General features: G+C 48.5%; 1 protein-coding gene across 1 annotated transcript in view; it reads right to left on the bottom strand.

Annotated features, from left to right (window-relative positions):
• The window catches only part of LOC144498427 (synaptotagmin-A), a 461,824-nt gene that overhangs the window by 1,047 nt on the left and 440,561 nt on the right, over positions 1 to 20,216 (bottom strand). The window contains exons 8-9 of the mRNA XM_078219520.1: positions 19,502 to 19,619; positions 416 to 549 (exon numbers count right to left, since the gene is read on the bottom strand). Of these exons, the coding sequence (XP_078075646.1) occupies positions 416 to 549; positions 19,502 to 19,619 (252 nt within the window). The remainder of the gene's footprint in view (positions 1 to 415; positions 550 to 19,501; positions 19,620 to 20,216) is intronic.

Here is a 20,216-nt window from a genome sequence, read left to right as displayed (position 1 = left end):
ACAGTGACCCAAGCTGGGAATCGAACCCAGGTCCCTGGCCACTAGTGAACCAGATGAAACAATTGACAATGGTTTCATGGTCATCATTAGACTTTTAATTCCAAATTTCACCATCTGCCATGGTGGGATTCGAAGCTGGATCGCCAGGGCATTACCCTGAGTCTTTGAATTACTCATATAGTGACAATACGCTGGCACGACGCTACCACTTCCCACTTGAATCCTGTGTCACTGGCACTAATCTGATCCTCACCAGCCATCCAACCCACAGCAACGTGATTGACTCTTAACTGTCCTGAAATAGCCTAGCAAACGCTCACTTCAGTTAGTGATGCACAATAGATGCTGGCCCAGCCAGCGACACCCACACCCTCCAAATTAATAAAGACAAGTTGGGTGCATTAATTGACATTACCTGTATTTGCTCAAATGGTACTTCAAAGCTGAATGATTCATTGTAGTACGGGTTAAGAGTATTCTTCTTAATTGTTGTCTTCTTTTTCTTCAGTCTTTTGCCGTTCTGCATCAGATGAATCTTCACATACGGATCTGGGAAAAATAATAATGACAAAGGGATAAAATGTGGCCACGCCCAGGTCATAACTCAGAACAGGGTTGGTATTTTAATGCAAATTTGTTCCCAGTAAACAGTTTGCAAATGCGTGCATTAGCATGTTACCTCCTTACAGACTGACCTGCTGCACTTTCTGCTTCGATTTAAAAGCCTCACACTTTGACAGCACCTTTCAGGCTCCCACCTGCTGTAATGTGGAGCAGCGCACAGCCAACATTTGCAATAGTGATGTTGCTGGAGGGTTAAATATTGGCCAGGATTCTGGGGAGAACACCCCTGCTCTTCTCCAAAATAACGGCCACGCAATCTTTTACATTGACTTAAGAAGGTAGACGTACCTCTAGTTAACAGTCCATGTGAAAGCGAGCATCTCCAACAGTGCAGCACTCCTTCAGTACTGCACTGGGAGCGTTAGCCTGGATTATATGCTCAAGTCTTCAGACCAGGACCTGTAATCCTAACCTTCGGCTACCATGAGATCAGATCCAGCAAGTATTATTCCTGAAGAATAGTTTCCTTTATGTCATGCAGTTTAATTCACATCCAATCAACATCCAATCTTTCTCCACCCTGTTTACCCACACTACAAAAGTGACTGCTCTTCAAAAGTATGTCATTGGCTGTGAAGCATTTTGGGAGGTGCTGTGAATTGGAAAGGTGCTGGGAAAATGCAAGCTCCTCCCTTTGACGCCCAACAATGACAAGGTGGATGCAGAGAGAGAGACCAAGCAGCCCATGTTAATGCTTTCACCCAGAAAGACATTTTGATCCCACATTGCAAGTTTAAACTGTAAACTGCATTGATTCAATACGAGACTATTAGTTCGAGATGAATGTGTCACAAACCATTGGCTGTAAAGTGGATGAAAACCAGCTTGAAGTGGATAAGGCTGATGGAGCCTTTTTTGGAAGCAGGTGTCTCTATCTTCCTCGAATTTTACACCACAGGTGGAGACTGTTGGCTGAATCATATCTATGTTGACTCTTTGAAAGAGCTGTCCAACCAATCCCATTTCATCCGCCCTTTGCACAGAGCAATGTAAAATTTCCCTTTGCATCTATTTATCCAATTGCCCTCTGAAAGTTCCTATTGAATCTGCTTCCACTGCCCTATCAGGCAGCGCCTTCCAGATCACGACAACTCGCTGGGTGAGAACAATTCTCTCCGTCTCCCCCTCACATCAAGAACTTTCAATCAGAAAGAAGGTCAATAAAATTACAGAACCAATATCAATTTTAAATCCAGTGTCTGATTAAATTGTCCATGATTTTGCATTTTGATTTTTTACAGCAATTTGAAAGGCTTCCATTGTAACACTTTTATCCAAATGGGGTTTTGTGACTTTACACATTGCTTTTGGAGTTATAGTCAAATGTAAATAAAATTGTTACAGAATCATTGAAGATGATTGCGTTCCATCAGAATGTTAAATCTTTTATTTACTCTCGGTTTGCGATGATTACGCTTAAGATGTTTTCCTTAAGCTTTCCTTTAAACAATATATTCATGAATAAGTCGACTCATTGGAAAGATATGTCTTCATTTTGTAATACACACAGGTTATTTGTGCAAATCTTTTCCAGTGCATCACAGCACTGAATATGAAATAGCAACTGTGTTTTTGTTTTGTTTATAATACTTAATTCTACTTTTCAGCCAAGAGTTCCTGTCCATGCTTCACCAAACCTTAGAAATTCCAGCACAAATGAAGCCATTGGGTCCATTGTGTTGATGCTTGTCCTTCACCTGGAGTCTACACTGACATGATGGGCCAAACAATCTCCCTCTGTGCTGTATGATTCTATTGATCCATTTTCAAACATATTTTCTTGATCACTCTCTCTCCATTTTCCTTTATAATCTCCCTGCTTAATAGCAAGTTAAAGTAATTAGTCTTAAAGGACCAGCGGCATCTCCATCCATTTGGAAGAGACAATTGCTTACAGAGCTTTTTTTTATTCATGAGCCATGGGTGTCTCTGGCTGGTCAGCATTTATTGCCCATCCCTAGTTGCCCTTGAGAAGGTGGTGGTGAGCTGTCTTCTTGAATCGCTGCAGTCCATGTGCTGTGGGTTGACCCACAATGCCGTTAGGGAGGGAATTCCAGGATTTTCACCCAGCGACTGCGAAGGAACGGCGATGTATTTCCAAGTCAGGATGGTGAGTGGTTTGGAGGGGAACTTGCAGGCGGTGGTGTTCCCATGTATCTACTGCCCTTGTCCTTCTAGATGGAAGTGGTCATGGATTTGGAAGGTACTGTCTAAGGATCTTTGGTGAATTGCTGCAGTGCATCTTGTAGATAGTACACACTGCTGCTACTGAGCGTCGGTGGTGGAGGGATTGAATGTTTGTAGATGTGGTGCCAATCAAGCGGGGCTGCTTTGTCCTTGATGGTGTCAAGCTTCTTGAGTGTTGTTGGAGCTGCACCCATCCAGGCAAGTGGGGAGTATTCCATCACACTCCTGACTTGTGCCTTGTAGATGGTGGATAGGCTTTGGGGAGTCAGGAGGTGAGTTACTCGCCGCAGTATTCCCAGCCTCTGACCTGCTCTTGTAGCCGCTGTGTTTAAGTGATGAGTCCAGTTGAGTTTCTGGTTAATGATTAATGGTAACCCCAAGGGGGATTCAGTGATGGTTACACCATTGAATGTTAAGGGGTGGTGGTTAGAGTGTCTCTTATTGGTGATGGTCATTGCCTGGCATTTGTGTGGCACAAATGTAATTTGCCACTTGTCAGCCCAAGCCTGGATATTGTCCAGACCTTGTTGCATTTGAACATGGACTGCTTCAGTATCTGAGGAGTGGCGAATGGTGCTGAACATTGAGCAATCATCGGCGAACATCCCCACATCTGACCTTACGATGGAGGGAAGGCCATTGATGAAGCAGCTGAAGATGGTTGGGCCTAAGACACTACCCTGAGGGAATCCTGCAGAGATGTCCTGGAGCTGAGATGACTGACCCTCCACAACCACAACCATCTTCTAATGTACCAGGTATGGTTCCAACCAGCGGAGAGATTGCCCCCGATACCCATTGACTCCAGTTACACTAGGGCTTCTTGATGCCACACTCATGTCGAATGCGGCCTCGATGTCAAGGGCTGTCACTCTCACCTCACCTCTGGAGTTCAGCTCTTTTGTCCATGTTTGAACCAAATCTGTAGTGGGGTCAGGAGCTGAGTGCCCTTGGCGAAACCCAAACTGGGCGTCACTGAGCAAGTTATTGCTGAGCAGGTGCTGCTTGACAGCACTGTCGATGACCCCTTCCATTACTCGAGAGTAGACTGATTGGGTGGTAATTGGGTGGGTTGGATTTGTCCTGCTTTTTGTGTACAGGACATACCTGGGCAATTTTCCACATTGTTGGGTAGATGCCAGTGTTGTAGCTGTACTGGAAGAGCTTGGCTCGGGGAGCAGCAAGTTCGGGAGCACAAGTCTTCAGTACTATTGCCGGAATGTTATCAGGGCCCATTGCCTTTGCAGTATCCAGTGCCTCCAGTTATTTCCTGATATCACGTGGAGTGCATCGAATTGGCTGGAGACTGGTACCTGAGATGCTGGGGACCACTGGAGGAGGCCGAGATGGATCATCCACTCAGCACTTCTGGCTGAAGATTGCTGCGAATGCTTCAGCCTTATGTTTTGCACTGATGTGCTGGACTCCTCCATCATTGAGGACGGGGATATTTGTGGAGCTTCCTCCTCCAGTCAGTTGTTCAATTGTCCACCACCATTCTCGACTGGATGTGGCAGGACTGCAGAGCTTAGACCTGATCCGTTGGTTGTGGGATTGCTTAGCTCTGTCTGTCACTTGCTGTTTATGCCATTTGGCATACAAGTATTCCTGTTTGGTAGCTTCACCAGGTTGATACCTCATTTTTGGGTATGCCCGGTGCTGCTCCCAGCATGCCCTCCTGCACTCTCCATTGAACCAGGGTTGATCCCCTGGCTTGATGGTAATGGTTGAGTGGGGGATATGCCGGGCCATGAGGTTGCAGATTGTGCTGGAGTACAATTCCGCTGCTGTTGATGACCCACAGTGCCTCATGGATGCCCAGTCTTGAGTTGCTAGATCGGTTCGAGGTCATAGAGTCATAGAGGTTTACAGCATGGAAACAGGCCCTTCGGCCCAACTTGTCCATGCCGCCCTTTTTCTTTTTAAAACCCCTATGCTAATCCCAATTGCCTGCATTTGGTCCATATCCCTCTATACCCATCGTATCCATGTAACTATCTAAATGCTTTTTAAAAGACAAAATTGTACCCGCCTCCACTACTACCTCTGGCAGCTTGTTCCAGACACTCACCACCCTCTGTGTGAAAAAATTGCCCCTCTGGACACTTTTGTATCTCTCCCCTCTCACCTTAAACCTATGCCCTCTAGTTTTAGACTCCCCTACCTTTGGGAAAAGATATTGACTATCTAGCTGATCCATGCCCCTCATTATTTTATAGACCTCTATAAGTTCACCCCTCAGCCTTCTACACTCCAGAGAAAAAAGTCCCAGTCCATCCAGCCTCTCCTTATAACTCAATCCATCAAGTCCCGGTAGCATCTTAGTAAATCTTTTCTGCACTCTTTCTAGTTTAATAATATCCTTTCTATAATAGGGTGACCAGAACTGTACACAGTATTTCAAGTGTGGCCTTACCAATGTCTTGTACAACTTCAACAAGACGTCCCAACTCCTGTATTCAATGTTCTGACCGATGAAACCAAGCATGCCGAATGCCGCCTTCACCACTCTGTCCACCTGTGACTCCACTTTCTGTCCCATTTAGCACGGTGATAGTGCCACACAACATGATGGAGGTTATTCTCAATGCGAAGGAGCGACTTTGTCTCCACTAGGACTGTGCGGTGATCACTCTTACTGATACTACAGAAACATCTGCAGCCGGCAGATTGGTAAGGATGAGATCAAGGATGTTATTTCCTCTTGTTGGTTCCTTCACCACCTGCTGCAGACCCAGTCTAGCAGTTATATCCTTTAGGACCCGACCAGCTCGATCAGTAGTGCTGCTGCTGAGCCACTCTTGGTGGTGGACATTGAAATCCCCCACCCAGAGTACATTTTGTGTCCTTGCCACCCTCACTGCTTCCTCCGAGTGTTGTTCAACATGAAGGAATACTGATTCATCAGCCGAAGGAGGACGGCACGTGGTAACCAGTAAGAGGTTTCCTTGCCCATGTTTAGACTGAAGCCATGAGACTTCATGGGGTCCAGAGTCAATGTTATGAAATCCCAGGGCAACTCCCTCACGACTGTATACCACTGTGCCACCACCTCTGCTGGGTCTGTCCTGCCAGTGGGACAGGACATATCCGGGGGTGGTAATGGTGGTGATTGGGGTGTTATCTGTAAGGTATGACACCGTGAGAATGACGATGTCAGGCTGTTGCTTGACTAGTCTGAGAGACAGCTCTCCCAATTTTGGTACTAGCCCCCAGATGTTAGTAAGGAGACTTTTGCAGGGTCAACAGGGCTGTTTGTTTTGCCGTTGTCTTTTCCGGTGCCTAGGTCGATGCCAAGTGGTCCGTCCGGTTTCATTTCTTTGTTGAGACTTTGTAGCGGTTGTTTCAACTGAGAGGCTTGCTAGGTCATTTCAGAGGGCAGTTAAGAGTCAACCACATTGCTGTGACTCTGGAGTCACACATTGGCCGGACCAGGTAAGGCGGCAAATTTCCTTCCCTAAAAGACATGAGTGACCAGATGGGTTTTTCTGATAATCGACAATGGTTTCATGGTCATCAGTAGATTCTTAATTCCAGATATTTTTTATTGAATACAGATTCCACCTGCAGTGGTGGGATTCAAACCCGGATCCCCGGAACATTATCTGGGTTTCTGGAGTAATAGTCTCGCATTAATACCACTAGGCCATCACCTCCCCTGGGACGCCACTCCATATCAAGCAAGGAGACAGGTCTCCATGAACGAACACAGCTGGTATGGCTGTTGAATCTGGCCATTGCCTTAATTCTATATCACATTCTAGCCATCTGGTCAACTGAGCTAACTGCCCCCCACCTCCCAATTAATGATCAATTATTGCTAGCACAGATCAAAATAAATAGGTATGACTTGACAGCCATTGCAGAGACTACTCATGCTAGTGATCTCTTAACCTTTCCTATTTCTTATCTCTTCCCAAACTGATTCTCCATCTTGCTATTTCATGCTAAGGTCATCTATCGCTCCTGTACTGATGACATCCCTAATTAACTGACCTACCCCACCACCTCTTCCAGAGGTTGTAGGGTGACTAAGACTGGGACCTGAATAATGAAGGGTTCTTGACATCTCGAAAAGACGAGAAGCTAGGAAGAGGTGGTGGGGTAGCTCTGTTCATTAGGGATGTCATCAGTACAGTAGCGATACATGGACTTAGCCTGAAATAGCAAGATGGAGAATCAGTTTGGGTAGAGATAAGGAACAGGAAAGGTTAAGAAATCACTCGCATGAGTAGGTTGTGGGGGCCCTCACCGATGGTTATACAGTCGGACACAATATACAGGAAGAAATAAATGAGGCATGTAAGAAAGGTTCCACAATAATCATGGGTGACTTTAATCTTTCTGTAGATTGGGCGAATCAGATTGACAAGGTAGCCTAGAAAATGAGTTTATAGAGTCCGTCTTGGATAATTTCTTACAGCAGAATGTACCAGCACCAATCGGAGAGTAGGCTACTTTGAGCTGGCAATGAGACAGGATTAATCAATAACCTCATTGAGGTACAAGTAATCACAACAAGAGTGACTTTCACTTTCGGTTTGATGGTGAGAAGTGGGGGTCTAATGTTTTAACATAAATAAAGGTTCAACCTAAAATATGTGAATGAAAGCAAAATTGGCCAAAGTGGGCGATGAAAGTTAAAAAAGTCGGACAGGAAAGGTGCAATGGCGGACTTTAAGGAGATATTTAATGGATCTGAATGGCCCCCGAGTGGCAACCAGATTTCCTGATCTGAAACTTTTTTTGATTCTACTGTTTTTCTACATGTTTTTCAGGAAGAGAAGGTGTTACAGGCTAATAGGCTGGAGGAAATAGATGTTCGGAGGGAGGATGTATTGGCAGTTTTGAATAAACTGAAGGTCGATAAGTCCCCTGGGCCTGATGAAATGTATCCTAGGATTCTTTGGGAGGCGAGGGATGAGATTGCAGAGCCTTTGGCTTTGATCTTTGGGTCCTCGCTGTCCACGGGGATGGTGCCAGAGGACTGGAGAGTGGCAAATGTTGTTCCTCTGTATAAGAAAGGGAATAGAAATGACCCTGGTAATTATAGACCGGTTAGTCTGACTTCGGTGGTTGGTAAATTGATGGAAAAGGTCCTTAGGGATGGGATTTACGACCATTTAGAAAGATGCGGATTAATCCGGGATAGTCAGCACGGATTTGTGAAGGGCAAATCGTGCCTCACAAATTTGATAGAATTTTTTGAGGAGGTAACTAGGTGTGTTGATGAAGGTAGGGCGGTTGATGTCATATACATGGATTTTAGTAAGGCGTTTGATAAGGTCCCCCATGGTCGGCTTATGATGAAAGTAAGGAGGTGTGGGATAGAGGGAAAGTTGGCCGATTGGATAGGTAACTGGCTATCTGATCGAAGACAGAGGGTGGTGGTGGATGGAAAATTTTCGGACTGGAGGCAGGTTGCTAGCGGAGTGCCGCAGGGATCGGTGCTTGGTCCTCTGCTCTTTGTGATTTTTATTAATGACTTAGAGGAGGGGGCTGAAGGGTGGATCAGTAAATTTGCTGATGACACCAAGATTGGTGGAGTAGTGGATGAGGTGGAGGGCTGTTGTAGGCTGCAAAGAGACATAGATAGGATGCAAAGCTGGGCTGAAAAATGGCAAATGGAGTTTAACCCTGATAAATGTGAGGTGATTCATTTTGGTAGGACAAATTTAAATGTGGATTACAGGGTCAAAGGTAGGGTTCTGAAGACTGTGGAGGAACAGAGAGATCTTGGGGTCCATATCCACAGATCTCTAAAGGTTGCCACTCAAGTGGATAGAGCTGTGAAGAAGGCATATAGTGTGTTAGCTTTTATTAACAGGGGGTTGGAGTTTAAGAGCCGTGGGGTTATGCTGCAACTGTACAGGACCTTGGTGAGACCGCATTTGGAATATTGCGTGCAGTTCTGGTCACCTCACTATAAGAAGGATGTGGAAGCGCTGGAAAGAGTGCAGAGGAGATTTACCAGGATGCTGCCTGGTTTGGAGTGTCGGTCTTATGAGGAAAGGTTGAGGGAGCTGGGGCTGTTCTCTCTGGAGCGGAGGAGATTGAGGGGAGACTTAATAGAGGTTTATAAAATGATGAAGGGGATAGATTGAGTGAACGTTCAAAGACTATTTCCTCGGGTGGATGGAGCTATTACAAGGGGGCATAACTATAGGGTTCATGGTGGGAGATATAGGAAGGATATCAGAGGTAGGTTCTTCACGCAGAGAGTGGTTGGGGTGTGGAATGGACTGCCTGCAGTGATAGTGGAGTCGGACACTTTAGGAACATTTAAGCGGTTATTGGATAGGCACATGGAGCACACCAGGATGGTAGGGAGTGGGATAGCTTGATCTTGGTTTCAGATGAAGGTCGGCACAACATCGTGGGCCGAAGGGCCTGTTCTGTGCTGTAATGTTCTATGTTCTATGTTCTATGTACTTCTTCCAAGCTTCCGGCTCAGGCCGGGCGAGATCGGGGCTGGGGGAGATCGGGGCTGGGGGAGATCGGGGCTGGGGGAGATCGGGGCTGGGGGAGATCGGGGCTGGGGGAGATCGGGGCTGGGGGAGATCGGGGCTGGGGGAGATCGGGGCTGGGGGAGATCGGGGCTGGGGGAGATCGGGGCTGGGGGAGATCGGGGCTGGGGAAAATCGGGACTGGGGGAGATGGGGGCTGGGGGAGATCGGGGTTGGGGGAGATCGGGGCTGGGGGAGATCGGGGCTGGGGGAGATCGGGGCTGGGGAGATCGGGGCTGGGGGAGATCGGGGCTGGGTGAGATCGAGGCGAGATCCGGGCTGGGGGAGATCGGGGCAGGGGGAGATCGGGGCTGGGGGAGATCGGGGCTGGGGGAGATCGGGGTTGGGGGAGATCGGGGATGGGGGAGATCAGGGCTGGGGGAGATCAGGGCTGGGGGAGATCGGGGCTGGGGGAGATCGGGGCTGGGGGAGATCGGGGCTGGGGGAGATCGGGGCTGGGGGAGATCGGGGCTGGGGGAGATCGGGGCTGGGGGAGATCGGGGCTGGGGGAGATCGGGGCTGGGGGAGATCGGGGCTGGGGGAGATCGGGGCTGGGGGAGATCGGGGCTGGGTGAGATCGAGGCGAGATCCAGGCGGGGTGAGATCGGGGCAGGGGGAGATCGGGGCTGGGGAGATCGGGGCTGGGGGAGATCGAGGCGAGATCTGGGCGGGGCGAGATCGGGGCTGGGGGTTTGTGAAGGGGATGGTAGTGAAAAGGGTCATGAAGGACTGGGCATGTCGGGGATCATAGAGTCATAGGGGCCGATTTCACCAAATCGGCTCTAAGTGCCGGGTGCGGTCGTAAATCAGACCCGCGCCCGGCAGCCACGCTCCAGCGCCCCCATACGCCTTTTTTCGGCGCGGGTCCAGTGGGCGGGGCCTAGCGCATTTGCATCTGTCGGAGCACCGAACTGCGCAGCCCGGAGCCGACAGCACTCAGCGCGCATTGCTGTCTGCGCTGCCTTTGACTTGTCCTGGTTTGGGGGTGGGGGGTGGGGGGAGGTGTTGGTAGGGGGGGGTGGGATGTGACGTCTCTTCCCTGTGGGGGTGGGGGGGATGGGGGGGGGGGGGAGATCTGATGTCTCTTCCCTGTGGGGGGGGGGGGGGTAGGGGGGGGGTGATGTCTCTTCCCTGAGGTGTGGGGGGGGGGGGGTTAGGGGGGAGGATCTGACATCTCTTCCCTGAGGGGATGGTAGGGGGGGGGATGAGATGTCTCTTCCCTCAGGGGGCGGGGGGGATGTGGCGTCTCTTCCCTGAGGGGGCGGGGGGTGGGGGCGATGTGGCGTCTCTTCCCTGAGGGGGGGTGAGGGTGGGGGGGATGTGATGTGTCCGCCCCCCCCCCCAGGGGCAGAGATGTCACATCCCCCTCCTACCCCCTCACCCTCAGGGAAGAGACGCCACATCCCCTCCTACCCCCCCCCCCCTCCCAGTGAAGAGACGTCATTCTACCCATCAGGACCCCCGGAGCAAGGCCAGGATCCAGGATCGCAAGATGCTTTCGACGGACACCAGCGATCAAGGTAGTTCAGGGGTCCGGGGGTTCTGATCCTGGAGGGGGCGGGGGCTGCTGGCAGGGCCTGCGTCCCAGGGTAGTCCGATCGGGGGGGGGGGGGGGGGCTGGGGGGTGGGGGGGGGGGGGGGGATGGGGTGGGGAGGGGGGTGGGCTGCCGGGGTGGTTCGCGGGGGCAGTCCGCGAAGGGTGGTCGGGGGCGATTCGGCGGTTCAGTTGCTGAGTTGAAGCCCTATCGGACTTGAATTCAGCAACACGGTAAATGCGCGGGCGCCGATCGGATCGGAGCCTCGTAAAGTGGGAATCCTTGGGTAAGTTGGGCACGGGCTTCACCATGCCGATTTAAATGTATGCAAATGCATTGAAATCGGCCCGCCGGCCGATTCGGGCACGCGCCGGATTGGCGCCCGGATCGGCCGTTGGTAAAGGCGCGATTGGCCTTGGGTCGGGTCTGGACCGCGTTTTAGGCCCGACGCCCAACTTTACCACGATTACGCGCCCGAAAATGGGCGTGAAATGTTGGTAAAATTGGGCCCATGGAGGTTTATAGCATGGAAACAGGCCCTTTGGCCCAACTTATCCATGCCGCCCAATTTTTAACCTTTAAGCTAGTCCCAATTGCCTGCATTTGGTCCATATCCCTCTATACCCATCTTACCCATGTGACTATCTAAATGCTTTTTAAAAGACAAAATTGTACCCGCCTCTACTACTACCTCTGGCTGCTTGTTCCAGACACTCACCACCCTCTGTGTGAAAAAATTGCCCCTCTGGTCCCTTTTGTATCTCTCCCCTCTCACTTTAAACCTATGCCCTCTAGTTTTAGACTCCCCTACCTTTGGTCATGAAGGGGAACACCAGGGGTCATGAAGGGGGATTTCGCTCCGGGTTTCTTGCTGCTGTGGAAAATTGCGGTCAACATCTCCAACACTGCAGCACACCCTCAGCACTGCAGTGGGAATGCCAGCCTTGGATATGCTAATGCCCCTGGAGTAGAATTTGAACAGATAACCTTCTGACTTTGGGGTGGAGTGCGACCCATTCTGCCACTCGCAGGATGTGTAACACTTACAGCAAACAAGGGGGTTAAAAACACTGTAGTTCCCGTGATAATTCTATTCTGGGGGTGGCGAAACGATCTGCCTTCATTTACAAAAGAGCAACTCCTGTTAAATTCACTTTGAAAACGACCACTTCATTGTGTTTGGAGAATGACTGTTTGTTCAAGGTAGTGCGAGGGGACAGATGTGCTGTGTCAGACACTCAGGCATTTTCAAATCAGAGTTTGGAACAAGGAAATTGAATGGAAAATGAACAACACCAGGGTTTCAGGCGATAATGTTCATCATTCCTATTAGCAACTCTGCATCCATTTCCTACAAACAGCAGGGTCTGCCTCACTGATTCACCGGGTGCTGCAATGCCTCGAAGCCAAGGCAACATTCACCTTCCAAAGTAATGTGCTTACATTCTACTGAAAATGAAGTACTTAATGTTTCAATGCAGGAGGCTAGCTTGTATTTAATTTCCACACACGCCATATTATAGTTTTGTTTCAGAATTTTAGATATTTCTGTAGTCTTTACACATCCTAATTCACTAATATTCCTGTGGTATAATGTACCAAGGTGTTTCCAAATCTGAGCCCTGGGATAGAAGGTTGTGAAAGTAAATCAAATATAACTGGACATTATACACATTTCATACAATCTCACAGTACAGACAGAGGCCATTCAGCCCATCATGCCTAGGTTTGCCCTTTGAAAGAACTATCCAATTAACCCCTGCTTTTTCTCTGATAGCCTAATGTTTCCTATTTATATACACATCCAAATTTCCCTTTTGAAAGTTATTGAATCTGCTTCTGACACTCGTTCAGCCGCCACATTCAAGATCACAACAACTCGACAAGTAATAATTGTCTCCTTGCCCCGAGTTTTGTGTGATTGGGACATGTGTGGGTAGCAGAATAAAAAATCCAAGTTTGCACAGGTGGTTGCTTGGGAAGGAGTATATATATTTGCATGGTCCAATAGGAAGGCACAGGAGAGTGTGAGTGTTGGTGGGAGTGAGCTTGTGACCACAGTGGATAGTGTTGTGGGAGTGGGAATGAGGTTTGAGGTTCAGCAAGAGGTTGAAACAGGACATTGAAACTCCTCATTGCTGCCCTGCCCCTGGTGAAGGGGGAATTAGTGTCAAGGATTTGGTTTTGCCGACACTAAAAGCTATTCGCAACATGATGCTGGGCTGTCAGATATGGAACACAGGATCAGAAGGAGGCCATTCAGTCCCTTAAGCTTCAAGCTCTCTTTGTTCTCGATGGCTCCCTTGCACAGGCTTGAGGGGCTGAATGGCCTCCTCCTGATCCTGTGTTCCATATCCGACAGCCCAGCATCATGTTGCGAATAGCTTTTAGTGTCGGCAAAACCAAATCTCGTGACACTAATTCCCTCCTCAGCAGGAGCACACAGTACAGCGCACAGTGTTCCATGTGTAGTGTCACCAAAGTCCTGTACAATTGGGGAAAGTCTTCTCTATTCTTGTAGACAAACTCTTTGTAATAAAGCCAACATTCTATTTGCCTTCCTAATTGCTTGCTGTACCCATGTGCTAACTTTCCCTTGTACAAGTACATCCAAGTCTCTCTGAACAACAATATTCAGAACTCTTGGTGGTGCCTTCACTTAGGTCAGAAGTTAAATGGAGGCCCCCGTCTGAAATCCTGCCTGTCGTGGTGGAGTTGGATATCAAGCCACTGGGGAGGAGCTTAGCAAAGTCATTCACTCGCTTGCCATGGGCAAAGCTCCAGGTGCTGAAGTTATACTGAACTCATCAAGCACAGGAAACAAGCACTTCAGAATGCTAAAATTGCTCTGGCTTTGAGAGAGGGGACAGTGGGCTAGGATACATGATGCAAAGACTGTGACCCTGTACAAGAACAAGGGCAAACATAATGACTGCAACAACCATCAAGCAGCGCCCTGCTGGGCATCGTGGGGAATGTATTCGCCCATGTTGCTCTTGTCAGATTGTTGACCCTCGCTGAACGATGTCCACCCCAAATCCCAGCGAGGCTTTAGAACTGGAAGATCCACAATTGACGTGACCTTCTCAGCCTGATCAGCTGCAAGAGAAATGTTTTGAACAGTAAGATCACTATATAATTGTCTTCATTAAACTCACCAAGACATCTGACCCTCTGAGCAGAGGTGATCTATTTAAGCTGCTGGATAAAACTAGCTGCCTGGAAAAGCTGCTCAGTGTGACCTCCCCTTTCCACACCAACACGATGGATAAAGTGATGGAGCAACAGCAGAAACACTTAGAGATACACAATGGAGTCAAACAGGGCTGTGTTCTGGCACTGACACTCCAGGATACTCTCCTTTGTTCATATCATTTGTCTTCAGGTCTTCAGAGGGTGTCTTCCTTACATACCAGAACTGACAGAAATCTGCTCTGTCTCGCTCACCTGAGATCCAAGACAAAGGTGTGCCAAGTCTTCATCAGAGAATTGCTCTATGCTAACGTTGCTACACTAACATTCCACATTGAGGAACACCTTCAGTGGCAAATGGAAAGATGCTCGTGCCTGTAAAGAGTTTGGAACAACAGCAACTCAACTGAGAACACCAAACTGTGAGTCCACCAAGCTGTGATCTCGGCACACTCCTCCGCAGTGGGGAGACCTGCACAATACCAGCTGGGCAGGAGAAAAGACTAAACAGTTTCCACCTTCACTGTCTCAGACATAACCTCAGCATCTCCTGGCAGGATCAGGTCACCAACAGAGGTTCTGAAGCTTGCTAAATCCATCAGCATACACTCAATGATGTCTGTGCTGACTTGGCCATGTTCATTGGATGGATGATGGCTGTTTCTCCAAAGGCCGTTTGTATGGTGAACGGGTCACTGGACCCCATACCACCAGCACAAGGCAAGCTGCGACTGAGATGTGAAAATGATGGGAGACGGTCACTAACGGGCGTGACCTCTTGAAGCTGATTGTTTGAAAGGAGATCGGAAGAGGCAATTGAAACAAGAAGCTCAGCTGGGCTGAGAAGAGTGTTGGTGAACCATGCCTCCCTCTGTACTAAATGTGGCAGAGACTGCCATGCCAGACTGGGGCTCCTGACACACACCGGGTGATGCTTTACCCAGAGTTGATCACTAGGGCAATCCATTGTTTTACAAGATGGAAAGCTGCTCCCAGTGAACTGAAGCTTCATCCACCCTCTCAGGTGGGTTTAAATGATCCCATGGCAGGATTCCAAAGACATCCGGAGAGATCTTCCTGGTGTATTGGCCAATATTTCTCCCACAACCAAACTACGGAAGGGGGAGTTTGCTGGGCACAAATTAGCCCAGTAAGAAGTTTAACAACACCAGGTTAAAGTCCAACAGGTTTATTTGGTAGCAAAAGCCACACAAGCTTTCGGAGCTCTAAGCCCCTTCTTCAGGTGAGTGGGAATTCTGTTCACAAACAGAGCTTATAAAGACACAGACTCAATTTACATGAATAATGGTTGGAATGCGAATACTTACAACTAATCAAGCCTTTAAGAAACAAAACAATGTGAGTGGAGTCTGTGTCTTTATATGCTCTGTTTGTGAACAGAATTCCCACTCACCTGAAGAAGGGGCTTAGAGCTCCAAAAGCTTGTGTGGCTTTTGCTACTAAATAAACCTGTTGGACTTTAACCTGGTGTTGTTAAACTTCTTACTGTGTTTACCCCAGTCCAACGCCGGCATCTCCACATCACAAATTAGCCACCAGGTTTTGAACTTTACAACAGTGACAACACTTGAAAAGCTGCTTCATTTGTTATAAAGCACTTTCGGGCATCCCGAGGTTGTGAAAGGTGCTATATAAATGCAAGTTCTTTCCTGACTGAGTTGCCTCAGGCTAGTTTTGGTGTGAAGGAGTGTTTTCGATCACGCACTGTGTTCTGTAAGTGCGCGTTTACTGAGTCTGACTTTCAATTTCAGGAAGGCTAAACAGTTCTTATATTCTTTAAATCATTAATCCCCAGGTCATCTTTGTGATTGCCAACAACTCGACTGTCAGCACAAGACAGAAGTGCAGTCACTTTGCGAAATTGTTTTCTCTCTATCCTGTCAGATTTATCTGTGTTTTTTTCCCTTCCAGCGCTAAACACTTTATTAGTTTGGATTTTTTAGCTGTGGGACTGTTGTGAGAAGAAACAGTTCTAAAAACTATTATAACCGACAAGAATGGCATAGACAAGGTAGATAGTCAATATCTTTTCCCAAAGGTTGGGGAGTCTAAAACTAGAGGGCAAAGGTTTAAGGTGAGAGGGGAGAGATATAAAAGTGTCCAGAGGGGCAATCTTTTCACACAGAGGGTGGTGAGTGTCTGGAACAAGCTGCCAGAGGTAGTAGTAGAGGCGGGTACAATTTTATCTTTTAAAAAGCATTTAGACAGTTACATGGGTAAGATGGGTACAGAGGGATATGGGCCAAATGTGGGCAATTGGGACTAGCTTAGGGGTTTAAAAAAAAAGGGCGGCATGGACAGGTTTGGCCGAAGGACCTGTTTCCATGCTGTCAACCTCTATGTCTCTATGGACCTGATTTTACCAAAACGTCGCACCCGTTTTCGGGTGCGAAATCGGAGTAAAGTTGGGTGTCGGGCCTATACCGCGATCTGCACCCGATTCCGAGCAGATCGCGGCTTTACCGACACCTGATCCGGGCGCGGGTCCGGACCCGCGCCCGAATCGGGCGGCCCGATGATTTAAATGCAAATCGACTTAATGAACCGCGCGCCCAACTCTACCGCCAAATCCCACTTTACCGTCCTCTGGCCCGATCCGGATCCGCGCTTTTAACGACCTGGTAAATAAAAGTCTGAAGTCGTCGCTGCAGCTTCTGAAGAGCGGGGTCAGAGACTGCAACGGCTCTCTGACCCAGGTCATCCTCTGGTTGTGGGGAGGGGGGGGGGTGGGGGGGTGGGACGAGGGGAGGGGTGGGACCCAGATCATTGGGGGGGGCGTCCGCTGCCAGTTTGCGGCCGATTGGTGGGAAGGGAGGGGGCAGGGGGGTCCGCCGCCACTGTGCAGGCGATCCCTCCTCCCCACCGGAGGAACGAATCCCTCCTGCCGGAGTGGACGTGCGGCCATGCCATCCCACAAAGCCTTCAGGATGAAGCGATTCCTCACTAAGAAGATGAAGCAGAACCGGCCGATTCCACAGTGGATCCGCATGAAAACCGGCAACAAGATCAGTACAAGTCCAAGAGGAGACACTGGAGAAGGACCAAGCTGGGCCTGTAAAGGGATACACCATCACTGGTACACTACCATCCACAGATTACTCTTCCCTGCAGAGGCAAGAGAGCGGGAGAGATGGCATGCGCAGTTCAGAGCTCCGATCGTTCCGCCAGCGCTAAGCCCCGCCCACAGCGCGAATCGGACCGGAGCTGACAAAACGCGTATGGGCGCGCTGGAAGGAGGATTCCAGGCGCGGATCTATTTGACGCCCAGATTCGGCACTTAGACTCAAAATAGTAAAATCAGGCCCTGTGACTCTAATGAACAACAAAGAGGAATGTGCGGAAACCTCTGGTGTTATTGATAATATACAGTCTTGACAGGAATAATAGAAACTGTACGAGGCAGACACACACACACACACACTCACACACTCACACTCACACACTCACACTCACACACTCACACTCACACACTCACACACACATACACACACACACTCACACTCACTCACAGTCACACACACACATTCACACACACACGCACACACACACTCATACCCACACTCAGACTCACACACACACACTCACACACACACACACTCACACTCATACACACACACTCACACACACACACACTCTCACACTCACACACACACACTCACACACACACTCACACACACACATTCACACACACACGCACACACACACTCATACCCACACTCAGACTCACACACACACACTCTCACACTCACACGCATACACACTCACACACACACACACACTCACACACACACACACTCACACACACACGCATTCACATTCACACACACACATTCACATGCACACATTCACACTCACACATACACACACATAGACACACACACAATCTCACACACATGCACACATTCACACTCACACAGACAAACATTCACACACACACACACACACACACACACATTCACACACACACGCACACACACACACACACAGGCAGAGACACACACACAATCTCACACACACACACATTCACACTCACACACACACATTCACACTCTCTCACACACACACACACACACAGGCAGACACACACACTCACACAGTCACACACATACTCATACACACACATACACACATACAGAAACACAGGCAGACACACACACACACATTCACACACACACACACACATTCTCTCACACACACTCACATCACACAGGTAGTCACACACAGACGCACAGACACACACAGATGCACAGACATACCCACACACACAGACACACCCACACACAGTCGCACACACTCACTCACATGCACACACACACACATAGGCACACACAAAGACACACACAGACACACAAGCAGACAAACACAGAGCACAGAGACAACAGACAGACACATAGGCAGACACACTCACACAGACGCACAGACACACACACACAATCTCACACACACAGACATACAGACAAACTTACAGACAGGCAGACACAATGACACATAGACAGACAAACGGGCAGATACACAGACAGACAAACACACAAAGAGATAGACAGACACAATGACAGAAGACAGACACATACACAGAAACCATATTGCATTAGATTTCTACAATGATAAGTTATGAAACTGTGTTTAATAAATCTGCTCAGAAATCTACCAATCTCTCCCTGAAACATATTCAGTGACTGAACTTCCACAGCCTCCGAGGATTCCAAAGATTCACCAGCCTCTGTGTGAAGATATTTCTCCTCATCTCAGTCCGAAGTGGCTTCCCCCTTATTCTGAAATTGTGCCCCCCTCCCCCCCCACCGGTTCTCGACTCCCCAACCAAGGGAAACATCTTACCGACATCACCCCTGCGTATCACTTTAAGTATTTTGTAGATTTCAATGAGATCACCTCTCATTCTTTGAAACTCTGGAGTATACAGGCCCAGTTTACCCAATCTCTCTTCATAAGACAGTCCCACCAACCCCGGAACAGTTCTGGTTAACCTTTGTTCTGCTCCCTCTATGGCAATAACATCCTTTCTGAGGTAAGGGGACCAGAACTACGCACAGTGTTCCAGGTACAGTCTAACCAAGCTCCTGTACAATTGAAGCAAGACCTCACTACTCCTATGCTCAAATGTTTGGTCTTTCCTGGTAGTTAGAACCTCTCAGTCCTGACATCAACCTTGTGAATCTTTCTGACACCTTCTCCAGTGCCTCGATATCATTTCTGTAATTATGAGGATCAGCAATGTGCAGAGTGCTGGAAGGCTGGTCTAATAACAGCTCTGCGTTTCATTTCAACTGCAGTCTGTCTTTTCTGACAATTGTAATCTCGATTAAATCTTTTCTTTATTATGTCTAGTCAGGAGTAGTCACATTAATAGTTGCGGTGCGGTGGCCTATCAGATTGTGATGCTGGGTTGAAAAGACAATGTTGGAGAGTTTTGCTTACCTGATAATCCTCCCACATCCATCTTCTTTAGGTTCTTTGCCTCCAGGATGACAACTGTCAGTTTTCCCGCGGTTGGGACGTAACGAAGCGAGAAACAAATGTCGCCCAATTTCTCTTGCTGTGAATGTAGATAAACAGAGTTTACACTGGTTTTAGAATCGGGTTAAATGTTCAAATAGTTTGTTTGCTGAATTGTAACAATTGTGCCAAATCCCATTCACCCATCGCTACCTCTGCATCACTGACCCACATTAGCTCCTGGGCCACACACCTCAATTTTAAAATTCTCATCCTTATTTTCAAATCCCTCCACCATCTTATCCTCCTTCCTGCTGCCCTCTGACCTCTGACATCACTCAGCCATAGCGACACCACGGTGGCACAGTGGTTAGCACTGCTGCCTCACAGCGCCAGGGGCCCGGGTTCAATTCTGGCCTCAGGTTATTGTCTGTGTGGAGTTTGCATGTTCTCCCTGTATCTGCGTGGATTTCCTCCGGGTGCTCCGGTTTCCTCCCACAATCCAAAGATCTTAGAAATCATAGAAATCATAGAAACCCTACAGTACAGAAAGAGGCCATTCGGCCCATCGAGTCTGCACCGACCACAATCCCACCCAGACCCTACTCCCATATCCCTACATATTTTTACCCGCTAATCCCTCTAATCTACACAACCCAGGACACTAAGGGGCAATTTTAGCATGGCCAATCAACCT

This window comes from Mustelus asterias, chromosome 9 (genome assembly GCF_964213995.1).
Source record: "Mustelus asterias chromosome 9, sMusAst1.hap1.1, whole genome shotgun sequence".
In the NCBI taxonomy this organism is placed as follows: domain Eukaryota; kingdom Metazoa; phylum Chordata; class Chondrichthyes; order Carcharhiniformes; family Triakidae; genus Mustelus; species Mustelus asterias.
This window is presented reverse-complemented; position numbering and strand designations above follow the sequence as displayed.